This window comes from Manduca sexta, chromosome 18 (genome assembly GCF_014839805.1).
Source record: "Manduca sexta isolate Smith_Timp_Sample1 chromosome 18, JHU_Msex_v1.0, whole genome shotgun sequence".
Classification (NCBI taxonomy): domain Eukaryota; kingdom Metazoa; phylum Arthropoda; class Insecta; order Lepidoptera; family Sphingidae; genus Manduca; species Manduca sexta.
In genome coordinates, this window is record NC_051132.1 from 11,688,848 (window position 1) to 11,705,175 (window position 16,328).

The following is a 16,328-nucleotide window of genomic DNA, read 5'->3' on the forward strand; positions in this document are numbered from 1 at the left end:
TACCCTCATAAAAATATTTTTATCCTAACAGTATATATATATATATATATATATATATATATATATATATATATATAGATACCTATAGTACCTATAGTATATATACCTAATTCTAGCGGCTGTCAAGGATCGCTATTCTTTTATTAAACTACAATTTGGTTAATAATAATAATAATAATATCAGCCCTGTATTATATACTTGCCCACTGCTGAGCACGGGCCTCCTCTACTACTGAGAAGGATTAGGCCTTAGTCCACCACGCTGGCCTAGTGCGGATTGGTAGACTTCACACACCTTCGAAATTCCTATAGAGAACTTCTCAGATGTGCAGGTTTCCTCACGATGTTTTCCTTCACCGTTAAAGCGGACGATAAATGCACAAAGAATACACACATGATTTTAGAAAAGTCAGAGGTGTGTGCCCTTGGGATTTGAACCTGCGGACATTCGTCTCGGCAGTCCGTTCCACACCCAACTAGGCTATCGCCGCTATACAATATACAATTATATACAATATAAAATAATACAATTTGGTTACTATTGAGTATTATTGCTAAAGTTGCTAGAGCTACTTTCGTAGTAGTATTTCGCGGCAACAAGTTGACAGCGGTTATGCGAGTCTTGAGGTCATTTTGTTGGTTTAAATACTTACATTCTTCGCCCTTTACTAGACAACATCATTCATGGTTGTTTACTAGATTTTCCAACGGGAAATTCCATGTTTACAGTAAACTTGGCAACTTGACAGTAATTATTATTAGCTCTTTATTTTGTTAACCGATTTATGTCCTTTTTATTTTAATTGTTGGGACGATTTTTTTAGGGTAGATTTTATATTGGAATATTTTCCTAAGAAGTTTAATGTTGTCTGGTAACTGGCAAAATATTTTTTCACTAATTAATAATTCTTAGCCGCATTTCGGCCACAGCAGCCAATCTCAACGGAACTGACCTAGGTACGCAGGAGATATTACAGTGCACAAGTATGTGTGCAATTCACAGGTGCACTATCTATTTCTTATTCGCTATCCAACTCCAAGCTGCGACCGAATATTTTTTAAGATGGAAAAACACTATTATTTTTGGCCCGATCCGGGATTAGAATCCGAGACCTCAGGGCGGTAGTCGAACTGGTATCGCGTACGCATTACAACTAGGCCATAGAGGCAGTCACTTTCACGAGTAATATTTCAAGATGAGGGACATCACTATTGTAAATTAGCGTTGTCATTACTATTTATATAACACATCATAATAATTGCAAGGTTAATCGCAATTGCTTATTCATAACTCAATTTTTGTGAGAGACAATACCTATCCTTAAAAACCTGAGGAAATTTTTTTTGGTGTCGGGCCCCCTATTCTGCTCCAGGGGAGGCCTGCAAATGGAATATTGGAATTGCCCAGCATAGCGAATACTGGAATCCGCCGGCTTACTACAGGGGCCTGGAGGAAAGTTGGAAGGAGATTTCTGGCGACAGGAAGTGTATGGGAAGAAAAGGAACTCTTTTAGGATGGAAGGAGAGGGAAAAGGCCAGGAAATGTTCGCGAGCTATCGTAGACCTCAATGTGAATTAGCAACCATTAAGTATACACTCCCACAATAAACTATGTGCCTAAGGTTGCCACAAATGTCTACCCACGCATGGGCGTGCGGTATGGAGACCGAGTGTACAAGAAGTTAAGGATGTTTGTGATATAACTTTTACCACACAGTGTGTTACATTTACCGAGTCTCTGTATTAAAACTTAAGATTTACCAAGTGGGTGGTGTTAAAAGCAAAAAATGATCTCGGGACACTGTCGACTTTTACCATTTTGAGTTGGTAATTCCTAAGTATTACTGGAAAACCTTAGGGAACCTTCAACTTGTACACACGACTGCAGCACAATTGTCGCGAGACCAAGTGAATCCGCATAAAAACGACTTCCGAGCTGCAGACGCGCGACACATAGCGGTAAATTTAATGCGCTCTTAGCTCTTTTATTTTAGCGTCGTTTGTGTCGTGGCAATTCTTTTGGATTTATCTTGTCGCAACGGTAGCGCTGCAACCGCGCGTCTAATTTACTATAAGCAAGCCAAAGAACAGTGTAACAGTATTGAATAGTTTAATGATGTGTCCCGAACCTGTCGCCACAGTAACAACTTCCAGTAATTTTTCACTGGTCTCTGCGATACAGGAGTAGAGCCTAGTGCAGAGGCCGCCGTTAAATGAAGACATTTGTAAATATTTTATTATAGTTTAATATTCTAAACTTTATGGTAAATAAAACATCATTATTACATTATTAATTAGAAGGCGCTCCTAGAATGTCCCCAATTCTAAGTTATACAGCAACATAGTTTGTACATAGAAACTTTTGAATTAGATTAGACTTTAGTTACTTAAATAGATCAAGTTATGGATTAACACAAAGATGTTGTTTTTTATTCTAAAAACAGCATACCAAGTGTTTTATTTTGAAGGATGCAGAAGGACCACAATTAAAAATTAATTTAAATAATAATACTAAATTCAATAAAAACTAGTTGCTTAAAAGATCTTCTTTTTTATATTACACAACGTAATTACTAACGAGCAAGACCTTTTAGACCTGACCTCAAACACAAAAACACACGTTCAGTATTCACGCCTATATCACCGAAGGGGAAGGTAGAGGTGTTCATGGTTGCAACCAGGACGCCCAATTTTAGTGATGTGTGCCATCCCACGATGTAATGCATGACTCTTGCGCCATATCGAGTACGAATTTGAGACTCAGACTGATATTAAATACAACAAAACCTAATATCACTTTGCCCGAGCCAGTATTCGAATCCAAAACCTAAGCGCAATACAACTACGCCGCCGAAGCAGTCGGTAATATCACGTAGCGCTTCGAAGTCATTGTTCTACTTAATTACTCTGTGCTCGTCTTCTTAAGAGCTAAAACAAAAGAATATGTCTCAAGATGTCCACCAATTCAAACTGCCAGAATGTCCTCCAGTCTGGTACGTGACAATCCGTTCCTTTATCGTCAATGCATAACACAATACAACATTGACGTTCATACAATAAGTCATTATGTCATACTATGAAACACCATCACTTTCGTATATCAATAACTCTTCATCTACTGGTTTAGTCGTTCGTAGTCGTTGGCTATCATATTAAAATTCATTAGATTCCAAACAATTTGGATATATTTCTATGATTAATAATTTTTATAAATTTATTCACCATGCTTCGAGACATTGCCCGTTCATGCGCGCACGCATTCGGGCATTTCATGCCATATTTTAATGACAATTATATTTACGTTTTTGGTCTTATTTTTTTATTAAGTATAATATTTTCATCAGCAATTTATGTGTATTGATCAGCTCTAGCGGTGTAGACGGACTGTGTCATATAAACTTGAAATTAATAAGACGTTGCAATATTTTTATAGTTTACGAAGGTAGATGAGCTAGCAATTGATCTGATGGATAGTAATCGCCATGGCCTATAGACATCGACAATGCCAGTATCATTGTATAGAGCACGGCGAAGTGACCCCAAAGCAACTGTAATTAAGCGGAATGGGATAATATAGAGTGTTGATTGTTAACGAACGTGAGATGATTACTTCTGACGAGTCAACATAATTATGTCGGCCTACTTAAAAGGCTGATCCCGGAATGCAACTTACTACTTATTTGGACCACTATGGCGGGATTTACAATCACAATATACAGCAACACAAATACAAATAAATTGCGAAATAGAATGAAAAATATCCAAGGGGGTAGGCGTGCAATAGGCATTCCAGTTTTTTTGTAGTTATTAAAATATTTGAAATTAAATCTAAGTTACATAATGTATACCCGCCTCAATATTAAAGATATTTTCTACACATTAATGTGTACGGACGACATAATAAATAATACAACCTTTGCTCTTACCTCTTATTTCAACTTTAAACAAATCGTGAAAAATATCAAGAAAATAGCCGAAGCTTAATTTATAATGTTAATTTATCTTAATTTTTATCATTTTATTCGTAAACTCATATATTTTTTTAATTGCGTTCTAGACTTGTTTATACTGGACAAGGACAACAGAATAAGAGCAATACTCTCTGGCATTATTGTAAAAAAAAAGAAACAGGTAACCTTTAATTACATCTATAAGATTATATCATATATTATATACTTAAGCACAAAATAACTTTTTGCTAAGTAAAGAATTCATTCATTTCAATCTATACGTTAATTCTTATTTAATACAGTGATTAACGTTTTATTATATCAACATTTTTAATGTTTATAATAATATTAGCTTTGTATTATATGTCCCACTGCTGGGCAAACGCCTCCTCTACTACTGAGAGGGATTAGTTATTAATCCACCACGCTGGCCTAGTGCGGATTGATAGACTTTACCATACCCTCAAAATATATTAATTTAGTAAGTATCTGATTCCCGGCCAAATTACAAATACTGCAAAGTTCTAATCGATATATTACAAAGTATTTTGACCAGTTCCTATAGTAACAAAAAAATGAAAAAGTGAAATATATCTTCAAGGTTACGAATAAAACTTAATACTTTCATTACCCATTTATTACGTATTTCCACTCTATGTACAAATAAATAAACTCTCGATTTAGAAAACTTAATCCACCAACACCTTGCTTTTAATCTTCTTCCTTTTCGAGGAGTGCCCCGATGATGTTATAGATTATGATAAAAAGCCAGATATGCCATTAGGGCGCGCAAACTGAAGATCTGAAATTTTCTCAATTGGGACGATTGCATATACTACACGTAAATGATAAATTGTTTTTGTTGTCGGTTCCAGCGTCAGAATAGACTAGGGTTTTTTTTTTATATTTTGAAATCATGAAAAGTGAGAACATCGGTGAAGGCTACGGAGCGACATGGTCATATAAATACGACCAAGATCATTAAATAAAGAAATAAAAATGATAAACAATCGCTGTCTTTTTTAAACCACTTCAAAAAAGGAGGTTCTCAATTCGACAATTTTTTTTAGGCACCGACTCGTAATGTTACATTATTGTTTGGTTTTTAGTGGTTTTTGAAGGCGGTATAATATTTTGTTGACATGCGTCAACGCTTTCATATAACACTTTCATTTCAAATGTATGTGTACGAACCAAACACATTTCGCCTTTGATTTGTTAGAGTATGACATACCTACACTTTTTTTATGAATAATTACAGTCACTAATACTGTCCAATAAATTATTTAATTTTCTTCGTATTACTTTCTCGATGTATAATCTTGTTCAGTTTCCATTGCGCGAAATAATAGAAGTAGCCCATAGCAGCAACACATAAATGAAACAGTATGAAGTGCACTCCCTGTAAAACGTCTAATATAGGGTACAGCCACACTCCCTTCTGGTAGTGAGTGAAATGCAATCTGGAATGGAAAAAAAATTAAATGAGTTTTCAATTGGGAATCATTTTGTTGGAAGTTTATCTATACTAATACTATAAAGAGGAAATATTGTAACTTTGTTTGTTTGTAGGGGCTAATCTCTGGAACTACTGGCCGATGAAACGATTAACAAAATTATTTCACTAATAGGAAGATACATTACTTCTGAGTACTAAAATTTTTATTCCAGGAGAATATTTATTCCGGGAAAACTCTTTTGAGCGGGCGGTGCCGCGGGCAAAACTAATTGGCTAATAAAGCCCGCTCCACATTCTTGTCAAAACTACACGAGAACAGCCAAATACTATAATGTAGAGACCGCGCAGACGCTGTCATCATGTTCCCAAATTATCAGTTACTGGACAGCTGGGAGTTCCTTTATGAACTGATACAATTTTATAGTTTATATATTGCAATATTATGCGGCATCAAGTTGACAGCATCATTGGATATTTTAGTGTTGCTATATTCTAGCCTAAATTTCTCTCGACATTTCTGTTTACAGATTAAATTAGGGACTTACAAACTCTTAGGTATTTTATCAACGGTTGGACATTACTCGTGGCATTGCTCGCGAGAATTCACATTCCCGAATTATATTTTACTATGCACTTTTCTGAGATAAAGAGCAGCATATAAGTATATCTATTCAAAACATGATGTAATGTATATGCTTCATTCATTTTTTTTTTATTTCTATGTGGTCTCAATCATGTCAGGTACGCGATTGTGACATTTTCTTACATTATTTGCTGTGATTGCAATGTATGGGGTGTAAGAGGATGGTCAAGTATATTTGATACGTAGTTCGCCACCTCTAAATGTGCAACAATGTAGGCTATTTATGTAATATAACATACAGCGCTTAGTTAATACAAATTTAGGAGTTATTACCGTTAAATGAACTATTTATATTTATGTAAAGAGGAAAAGTTTGTGAGTCTGTTTGTTTATTTGTTTGTTTGTAGGGTCTAATTTCTGAAACTACTGAATGTATTTTGAAAATTCTTTCACTTATACTAGGCCACATTACTCTTGAGTACTATAGACATTATATCCCGTGAAAATATAAAGCGGGTTTTTTTTCCCGCGAGCAAAGGAAATTTGTAATAAACCTCCAAACGTACAAACATCGTCACAGACTCCCATATATTAGAATTAGGATAGTAAACAATACTTACACAAAACAGTAAAGAATCATATATAATGTTAACAACGAAATATTCCTTAAATGGGATTTCGGTTCTTTCCTAGGCCGGAACATCATCTCCCATGATACTACAGGCACGATCGCCGTGTGTATCACATGGTTTGAGGCCTTAGTGACTATCAAGTCTATGAATTCAGGGTAAACTAGACTTCTATCGTACAAGAATAAGGTCCAGAATAGTGAGGACACCACCTGAAAAAAAAATGAAGAAACAACATTGTGAGGAAACTTGCGTATGTGAAAAGTTGTCTATAGGAATTTTGAGGGTGTGCGAAGTTTACCAATCCGCATTAGGCCAGCTTGGTTAATGATTGTTTATGAAACGTCGGCAGAAAATTATAATATTAAAATTGCGGTAAAATCCGAAAATTTGTTTTATCTCTGCTTAATGGTTATGAATTTTCTTATTAAAATTGACAGTTTATATAGCTTTGTCCAAAACTTTACTGGCTAACATTTAGATATGATTACTTTTGAAGCGTCGGTAATTTTATTTAAATCAAATTACGTCATGTTATGTGGGCCATTAGGATGAGTTTTATACCTATGTATATATACGGACTCATATAAATCGTCCCATTAACTAAAAAATATGTTAATAAAGTGCTTTTAGGTGCGGTGTACTTACGAAAGTATTGGGAAGGACAATTCCATCAAATATAATGTCTCTCGTAGACCGTAAAAGTGGAGGTAATTTGTAATTCTTCTTTTTTCTGTTCTTAATAGTTAATATATCACAGACAAGTCCCAAAATCGCGTAATTTATTTGATTCACCTGAAATGAGAAGGATATTTATTAATATCGGACGCCCGCCTACAAGGTGGACGGACGACCTGGCTAGGGTCGCAGGAAGTCGCTGGATGCAGGCCGCTTCCAACAGGTCGACGTGGAGATCCTTGGGGGAGGCCTATGTTCAGCAGTGGACTTCCTGTGGCTGATATGATGATGATGATGATTTATTAATATTCATCAATTGAAGAAATCTTGGCGTCTCCTTATTTTATATGAGTGTCCGTCTGGGTAGGTACCACCGCAATGTCTATTTCTGCCGCCAAGCAGCAGTCTGTAGTCACTGTTGTGTTCCGGTTTAAAGAACATTGTAGTTTAAAGAACATGTCTCAGAATGGCGAGAACAGTGGAATACCAAACAATGATCCAAAAAAATTAAGGAATTGGATGGTGTTTCTACTGTTTATGGGCGGTCGTATTGCTTACCATCAGGCGAACGACAAGCTCGTCTTGTCATTCAAAGCAATAAATTTTAAATAATTACAAGCGGGAGGCCCTGGACTGAAATCCTTAGTTAGACAATTTTGCATAAGTTTTCTATAAATTTTCGAGATTTTTGTTCCTATTATTGACTGCCCCGATGGCGTAGTTGTATTACGTGCGTGGTACGACTTAGTTTCGTTTCCTGGGTCGGGAAAAGTGTTATTGGGTTCCTCAGCTTGGTGTCAGCTCGAAGTCTGGAATTTATGTGCGGTATGGGGATAGACTCGTCACCTATTACATCAATTATCGGAACGCAATTAGCGATGAGTGGGTACCCTAGGTGTATCTTTGCCTACTTCGTCAGGAATAAAGGTGTGATGAATTATTGTTTTTTTTTTTCCTGAAATGGACTAACGTCAAGCAGCGGGTCAGTAATGAAAATTAAATTTAACATGCAATTTTTTTTTTCTAATTTTATATGAGTCATTTATAAAATATTGTATCTGCATGATACTATAAACATATTTCGTCTAAGAAAATTTACAAATCTACGAGAAATAATGTCGGCATATAACTTTCTTCGTTATAACATAACATGTGAACTAGATTTGGGCATTAGAAAGTGAAAGAACCGGCTTAAAAAAAATATTATCTAGTAAAACTTCATATTATAAAACATTAACAATGTAAAATGGACTTTATGTACAGTACTATAATAAAATTGCAATTACATAATTAACTTCCTTTTAACAATTATTCGCCATTACGTAATTCATTCTAGACATTTCCATGCATCGTTATGTAATCGTTTGACAATATGTTCAGTCAGTAATAATACCCTTGAGAGGACATAAGGAGGCTAACAATAATTGGACTCTCGCAACTTGGTCTAAAGGTAAATCGATAATAAATCAAACGCGGTCATTCAATATGAAATATTTTAGTTTTTTTTAATTTATTTATAATCTATCTATGACAATGACTTTCTTTTTTATACGTGCACGGTTAGTGGAGTGGGTGCAATAGAATGTCGACTGACGAGAGATGATTACCCCTCTACAGTCGACATTATTATGCCGGCCTGTTGGAACCGGATATACACAGGCTGATCCGACGCGACACTTTTGCGTGGGCCACTATGGCGGGTTTTAACACCTTGTGTACGGTGGTCGACATCCGGGCGAATATAAAATATATCTTGCCACCAGCAAGGATTGACTCCGAAACGACTCCGTCTACTTAGAATTTTATTAGTTAAGTTATTTTTTTATTGTTAAGCTCCGTGCAGATGCTGTCAAGTTACACCATTAGACATATGACCCCAAAATGGCGGCAACGCGCTTTTCACATTTCGTTTTCATAAGAAACTGACGGACGTTTCAACTAATTATTTGATTAATAAGTTAATTGATAATAGTTTCATTCAATTAAATTCACAAATTAATTAATTTGACCCATTCTCACAGAACGTTATTTATTCGCATACCAACATCTTTCTTTAATTATTTTATTACACAATCCTTTAAAGTTATAACCTGCATAAAACTCTAGTCAGCAGCCTTTAAATTTTAATACATTTCTTCGATTTCATAGATACCTGAAATTCTTACTAAAGGCCAGGTCAAAAGTACTCTGAACCGGTGAGAATGCATGAAAATGAAAAAAAATATATTGGTGAAGGTGCAGGAATCGAGAGAAATATGCCAGAATCGTGCAAAGTACCAATCCATAGTCTCCGTCCACACCCATGAGATAGAGACGTGATACTATTCATGTATGTTCGTTTTGGATAAAATATTTTATGCTCAGAATATAGAGTTTTATCTTCATTATAGTCTGATCCCAACCCAATACACTAAATCTTTAAAGATTTCCGCATATAATATGTAGAGAATGATTACATCTACCAAGAATTTCTCATTTCCATATATGATAATACTTACAACATTCCAGGTGGTCAAATATCGATACTCCATGCTTTTGAAAGTCCGGATGCCAATGTCCTCCAGGGTCCCTTGCGTGATGTTTGCACCTTTGATGGTGATGCGCATCGCAATCAAATTTGTTATATGCATCACTAAAGTGATCACGTACCCCGCCATCCGGAAGTATATTTGGCTTGACATTTTTTCCTGGAATACCAAAAAAGGGGACATTTAGTGACTTCATTATTAAATGGATATTTTTTTCTAAAATTACGAGTTAGAGTTATTCTTTAGCTCCAATACAAAACAGACATGTCCTTTTAAAGGTATATGGAACTTGATTTTAATTAATAATTTATAACAAATATGGAAGAGCAGTGCCTTCTAATACAAGAATTGCTATGCTTAAAAGGAAACGTCATAAACTGTTACTGTATATATTTAGTAGGTGCCATGTATTGTTTCTAATATTTATAATGAATTAGATTTTTGTACCATAATTTTTCCGAGATCAAAATCCCATAGAATTTAAAAACCTATGCCATATTTGTTTAAAAAGTATATTGTACTGACACTACTTTATCGGGGTATGGTGACAGATAGAAGATCATAGAAGAAATATTTGTATGGTGAGTTTTTAAGATTTACATAATAACAAGTTTGTAATCCTCTTCAGAGATTTTAATATTATGACGTAGAAATGTAAGTAACTAATGATGATCACATATTACTAATTTAATTTAAATTTCAATGAACATAATTACTACAATGGAAGAATCAAATACGAAATAAGAAATTAACGAGCTATAGTTATAAATATTTTTGAATTTTTACATTACCTTATCAGATTTAATTATTCATTGTTATTTTTTATATCATTAGAATAAATTTTGAACAAAAACTACAAAACAATAGAATTTACCCACGATTAAAAACGAGATTCAGTTTAAGGGTCTGCGCAGGTGGCGTATTTAGCCTGATGTTAAAATGGAAAATAAATATAAGTTTTTTTTCCGTGTTTATTGTATTGTGGAATGAGTGTCAAGAATCGCTGTAGTGTTTTTTTTATGTGTGTAGGTATAGCCGGCAAATAGTAGGGTCTCGCTGTTTGGTACAATGGAATAATACAGGCAAGGGTAGGTTAGGTTAGGTTTTTGGTCGAAGGAGACCTTTAGATGTCGGCCATAGTTGCTTCAATGGTTAGTAGCTAGAGGCCCTGCGGTATCCCACTTCTGTGAGGTGGTGACCTTGCAGAAGGAGAGTGCCGAGATTTCGCGAGCGTGAGGATCCCTCCCGCTGCCTGAAGAAACGTAGAAGACGCCCGCCCTGAGGATTGGGGGCGTTTGGAGCATTCGAGAAATTGCAGAGGGCAGGACATATCTGTCGAAGAATCCACAACCGATGGGATAAACGAGTTCTTGAGTGGACACCACTACTCGGCAAATATAGTGTAGCTTCTTCAGTTGGGTGAAGTGACGATTTACAAAAGTCGCTGACAAAAACTGGATGCGACAGGGCAAAATGGCGCATATTGGAAGTGACCTACGTTTAGAAGTGGACAAACATATAGGCTGATGATGATGATGGGTCACTACTAGACTGCTGATTAACTTTTGGGATACTTTGGTTATACAATACTTACTCTAACGTATTAGTATTATCATTATCAAATCATTTCAAAGTGACTATTTATAATGTTCCTGCGACTGAATTATATGTATGACTATATTTATTATAGAAGAAATAGCTGTTGCGATCGCGACAATGACTCATTTTAATATTGTTGGTTATTATGTTGTTAACATGAATTTTGTTTAACAAACTAACCTTCTTGAGTTACAAGTTGTCTTTGAAGGCCGTTTTCCTGTTAATGGTAAAAAATTGATGGTTTTAAAACCATAAAATTAAGTTTACAGCGGTAGTGTAGCTTGTTACAGTTACAGGGGCCCTATATCTATATTACTTGGGAGCACTTCAGGGCAGTGCGAACTTTTCGGCGCCCGCTTAGTTTAACGTAGGTATGAGCTCAAAGCTCGCGGACCCCGTATCACTGACGCGGTTGATGCAGCGGTAGCTACGCTTTGGTTCGCAGTCATATATGAATTACATTGGGTATATAGTCTATATACCAGTGGCGAAGAAGGAAGTTTTCCGAAGGGAACTCGACACAACTTATAGGTGCTAATAATATGCATAAATGCGGTTTGGAAAGCGTTCTAATGATCATATGTTACATTAATTATGAAAGGGAAGCCAGCAGAAATCGGGTTATATGAACCCTTTGCCACTTATACTGACATGTCTGTTTTTAAACTTTTTGTTGCTTTAACGCATGTAGTTTTTACACCAATAGAACCCTTTTGTAAAGCAAATAATTATTTAATTGTACGTCATTTTCTAATAACCCGTAATATAATCAATTTATTAATATGACTGCAAGCCATTAAGAACAAAAATTTCAATACGCGGGCCGATGCCTTTCTACATTCGTTAACGCTAATTTTATGTATGAGAATTAGATAATTAACGATAGACTTAGCCATAGGATAAGTCCCATACATTTTTTCTGCTTTGTGTTAGCGTTAGCGATTATAAAAAGGCATCTTGGCTACGGCCTCAACGCAACTAACGTTTTTTCATGAAATAACCCATATCTATAGACACTTTTTTTATTACTTTAGTAAGCAAAAGAGCGAACCTACAATTGTCCCACAAACAAAAATCTCACGATTACATTACAAATTAATGACAATTGTTTTAGAACAAAAATGCTACTCGCTGGAGAATGGAAATATCTTCAACTCACACCACAGGCAATAGAAGACAGTACAAAACATTTTCGTTTTTAATACATAAGTAAATTACAACTTACCTACACAATCTACAACTAAAATAACAAACTAGTTGTACTAAAAATAAATAACCAACTAGTTATAACGACACACGTTCACTCGCGTCACATAACGGCGTTTCACTGAGCTATGTGACGAATGAACACCGGCCAGCAACGAAGGCCTGTAATGGCTTTGAAGTGAAAGCGAAATGTAGGTCTGAGATTGTCGGACATGGAAATCATACGGCCAATTAAGCTAGAGCTCTCAACTGTGCTTGTTTTCATTGTAGCTCGGTATATAATATACTAAAGGGTTTTTGGCTTTGAATAACGAGACGTGCTTGCCGTTCGCCTGATGGTAAGCGATACGACCGCCTATAAATAGTAAAAACACCATCCAACAACTTGAATCATAAAGTATTGTTTGGTATTCCACTGCGCCCAACATCCTGAGACGTAAGCTGTTAAGTCTTGAAATTAACGTAACTGACTTTACGGATGAACAACACCTCAGTCCCCCCCGTGACCATGAAGGCTGCAAAGTCTTCGAAACGTCGGGAGAAAATAAAATACTAACACCGCGATAGAATCCGAAAATTAGTTTAATTTCAATGTCTAACATTCGCGTAAACATAAGAAATCATCTGTTAAGTCTTATTATTTCCGGTATTTACACTGGCTACAGTGTCCTTTAAACCGGAACACAACAGTGACCTCACATTGCTGCTTGGCGGCAGAAATAGACATTGCGGTGGTACCTACCTAGGCGGACTCTCACATATGATAGACCTACCACCACTAAAAAGGTTAAGTTGTTTAGTAATTGTTATGTCCCAATGTAAGCATTAGGTTAAAATATTTGTGTTCCATGGACCGTTACGCAGCAGTGCTAATAAGATATTTAAAAAAAAAAATGCTAAATTTAAAGGATTGCTTACAAACTGTAAAGAAAACACAACAGCTTTACAATTAACGTAAAATAATGAAAAATGCGATGTTTTTAATCATATTTAAATATATATAACTCAAAGGTGACTGACTGACTGACTGACACAGCCCAAACCACTAGACGGATCGGGCTGAAATTTGGCATGCAGGTAGATGTTATGACGTAGGCATCCTATGAAAGGATTTTGATAAATTCCACCCCTAGGAATGAAATAGGGGATGAAAGTTTATATAAATCTTCTTAGATTTTCGTCTGATTGAACTGAAATAAAAGTTTGGAGCTACTATGATGAAGACGTACGCTTAAATATGATTTTGATAAATTCAACCCCCATGGGGATAAAATTAGTTTGAACCTATTAGTACCGGGAAAATATATAGCAAGACTTTTATCATACAGTGGAATTTTATCCCGGAAAACTCCTTCAGGCGGGCGAAGCCGCGAGCAAAAGCTAGTCACCTAATATAATGCATAAAAAATATAGTCTGTATTACAATGGACAAGCGCACGCGTCATTAAAAGTTCTTCTAATTTTGGTCATAAATATTATATGACCACGTTATAACGAAAACTTGACCGCCATTAGTTATGTGATAATTATAAACTTACCTATCTGTGATTAATTTAATATGGAGTATTAAGGTGTTCCGCCTGAATACCCATTCCCGCTACAAAAGTCTCCGAAATACTATAGAATTATACAGCTACCAGTACGACGTCAGCGCCATCTATTTAAAAATCTGAATTAAAACTTCTTAATATATTATGGGACTTAGAAGCAAATTGAAGGGATGAAAGTAGCTTATGTATTTTTCTAGAATGGATTCGGTGGGTTGAAGGCATGTTCAAGATTATATTACACCGCTGTACTACTTAAGAGACAAAGTTAGCATAGCTGAAACGTCTGCACTCTAGGCAAATGCTATAACATCCAAACAACTGACTCCCATCTAAAAAACATCATGTTGCAGCCACGCGGCCTGCCGTCGGTAAGTAAAAATCGCCCAAAAACATATTTTATCACTTTTGTCATATGAAAAAATATTTAAACAAGGAAAGCTTCTTTTTTTTATCCACACTGTGGCTCATGTGCCGGTTTTATAATCTACCATGTTCTATGACGATTTGGGTATATAATAGGTTTTTCTTCTCAGTATCAGGCTACAGTCTAACTTCGTGCCAGATATTGCAATAGACGAATACACGCGACGGAAAGTGTATAAGGCGTAACTGTGCATATGGTATATTCCATAAAATAGTAATAGATGGCGCTAGGAGTGTTGTAACATTTTATAAAAAAATCTATGGTAAAGTCGTGTGTGGTGTGTGGTATATTACACAAAAATATAATAGATGGCGTTAGTTGTCTTGAAACATTTCTAGTGAAATCTAATTGTTCAATCGACTCTGACAATTAGACGTGACCTGTAGTCTGAACTTCAATACCTAATAACCAGTTTCTATCAAGAGGTCATTAAAATTAAGGCGATACCTCAAGGTCCATTTTCATACATTTTGTTTCACCTTTAATCTGGGTAACTAAACAAGTATTGGCAAGTAAAGAATTTAAATTCACGTCTAGTTAGTGATTAGTTCTCGCAGTTGAAGAAAAACGTAAAAATAATTAATAATCATGGATATTTCGGCCTTTAAAATTTCGTCATATTAAATTTTAAAGGCCGAAATATCCATGATTAACGTTTTCAACTGTGAAAATTCTTTACTTAATACTTGTTAAAGGTGAAATGTAAAAAATGACTATCGCCTAAATGGTTTACGATTTACAGAGGACTACTAGAAAACCAATATCTCTATTTACAGGAGAGTTTGTCTATCAAATTATTATGTTAATCTGATAGAAGGAAGTGTTATCTTCCGTAGTATGAGCGCCAAATAAACACCTGGTTAGTTATCATATTTTTCAAATAAAATTATTTTCCTATTTTTGTTTCGATATTCTGGTAGTTCTCAATGACTCATGCGTATGATCAGGCATAGTATATAACCGGACAAGTGCGAGTTGGATTCGCGAACTGAGGGTTCTGTACAAACTTGTTGGTAACGTATTTACGTATATAAGTTCAAAGTTGACAGCCATTCGATATCTAGAGAAGGCACCAACCCCAAATTAGCTGGTAATAGTAAATTTCCTTTTGTTTTATTATTAAAGTACATATTAACGATTTTCAGGTTTTCTCCTTTGCATGTAAATGTTGTAAAGTATAGTCTGTTCAGAAAGAGAACCGTCGTGAGATTTGAGCTCGTTACTGTGTTTGATTGCCTTTTTTGTTTTATTTTCGGCATGTTTCTAGACAAAAAGCACTCTAAAATCACGTAAGATCATTGAATAACAAAGCAATATGACATGATATGAGTTTAACATTTATCAGATGACGGGGAAGAGTTGCCATGTAAAAATTGTAAAGTTAGTTCACTTTTCGATCACGACAGTTCTCTTTCTGAACAGACTATAGGTATTTTTATTTCCTTTTTGAAATCACCAAATGTGTGACACAAACAGTCACATTATTATCACATTATTTTACAAGTTTCTTTTTTCACAGCTAAAAGAGATGGTACACACGAGTACTTGATATAAATTTCATGTTGATATTGAGAAAAAGGTCTTAAAAAACAGACAGACAGACGGGCAAAAATTCATCCTATAAAGGTTCATTTTGGGAACCGGAACCCTAACAATGAAGGTTCTTTATAAAATATACGCAAAGGCCACCACTGCTGTTTTCAAACAAAAGTACCAGTAAGG

General features: G+C 35.4%; 1 protein-coding gene across 2 annotated transcripts; it reads right to left on the reverse strand.

Moving 5' to 3' along the window:
- Nucleotides 1–4,569: 4,569 nt before the first annotated feature.
- On the reverse strand, nt 4,570–12,794 carry LOC115441653 (androgen-dependent TFPI-regulating protein). Of its 2 annotated transcripts, none has more exons than XM_030166511.2 (5): nt 12,652–12,794; nt 9,798–9,986; nt 7,270–7,416; nt 6,613–6,833; nt 4,570–5,413 (listed from the first exon to the last, which is right to left on the reverse strand). In XM_030166511.2, the coding sequence occupies exons 2-5, from the start codon at nt 9,978–9,980 to the stop codon at nt 5,233–5,235; spliced, it is 732 nt and encodes a 243-aa protein (XP_030022371.1). In that variant the 5' UTR covers nt 9,981–9,986; nt 12,652–12,794; the 3' UTR covers nt 4,570–5,232. The 2 variants fall into 2 exon arrangements, with proteins under 2 accessions (XP_030022371.1, XP_037296174.1); XM_037440277.1 differs by lacking the exon at nt 12,652–12,794 and adding an exon at nt 11,607–11,624.
- Nucleotides 12,795–16,328: the final 3,534 nt, after the last annotated feature.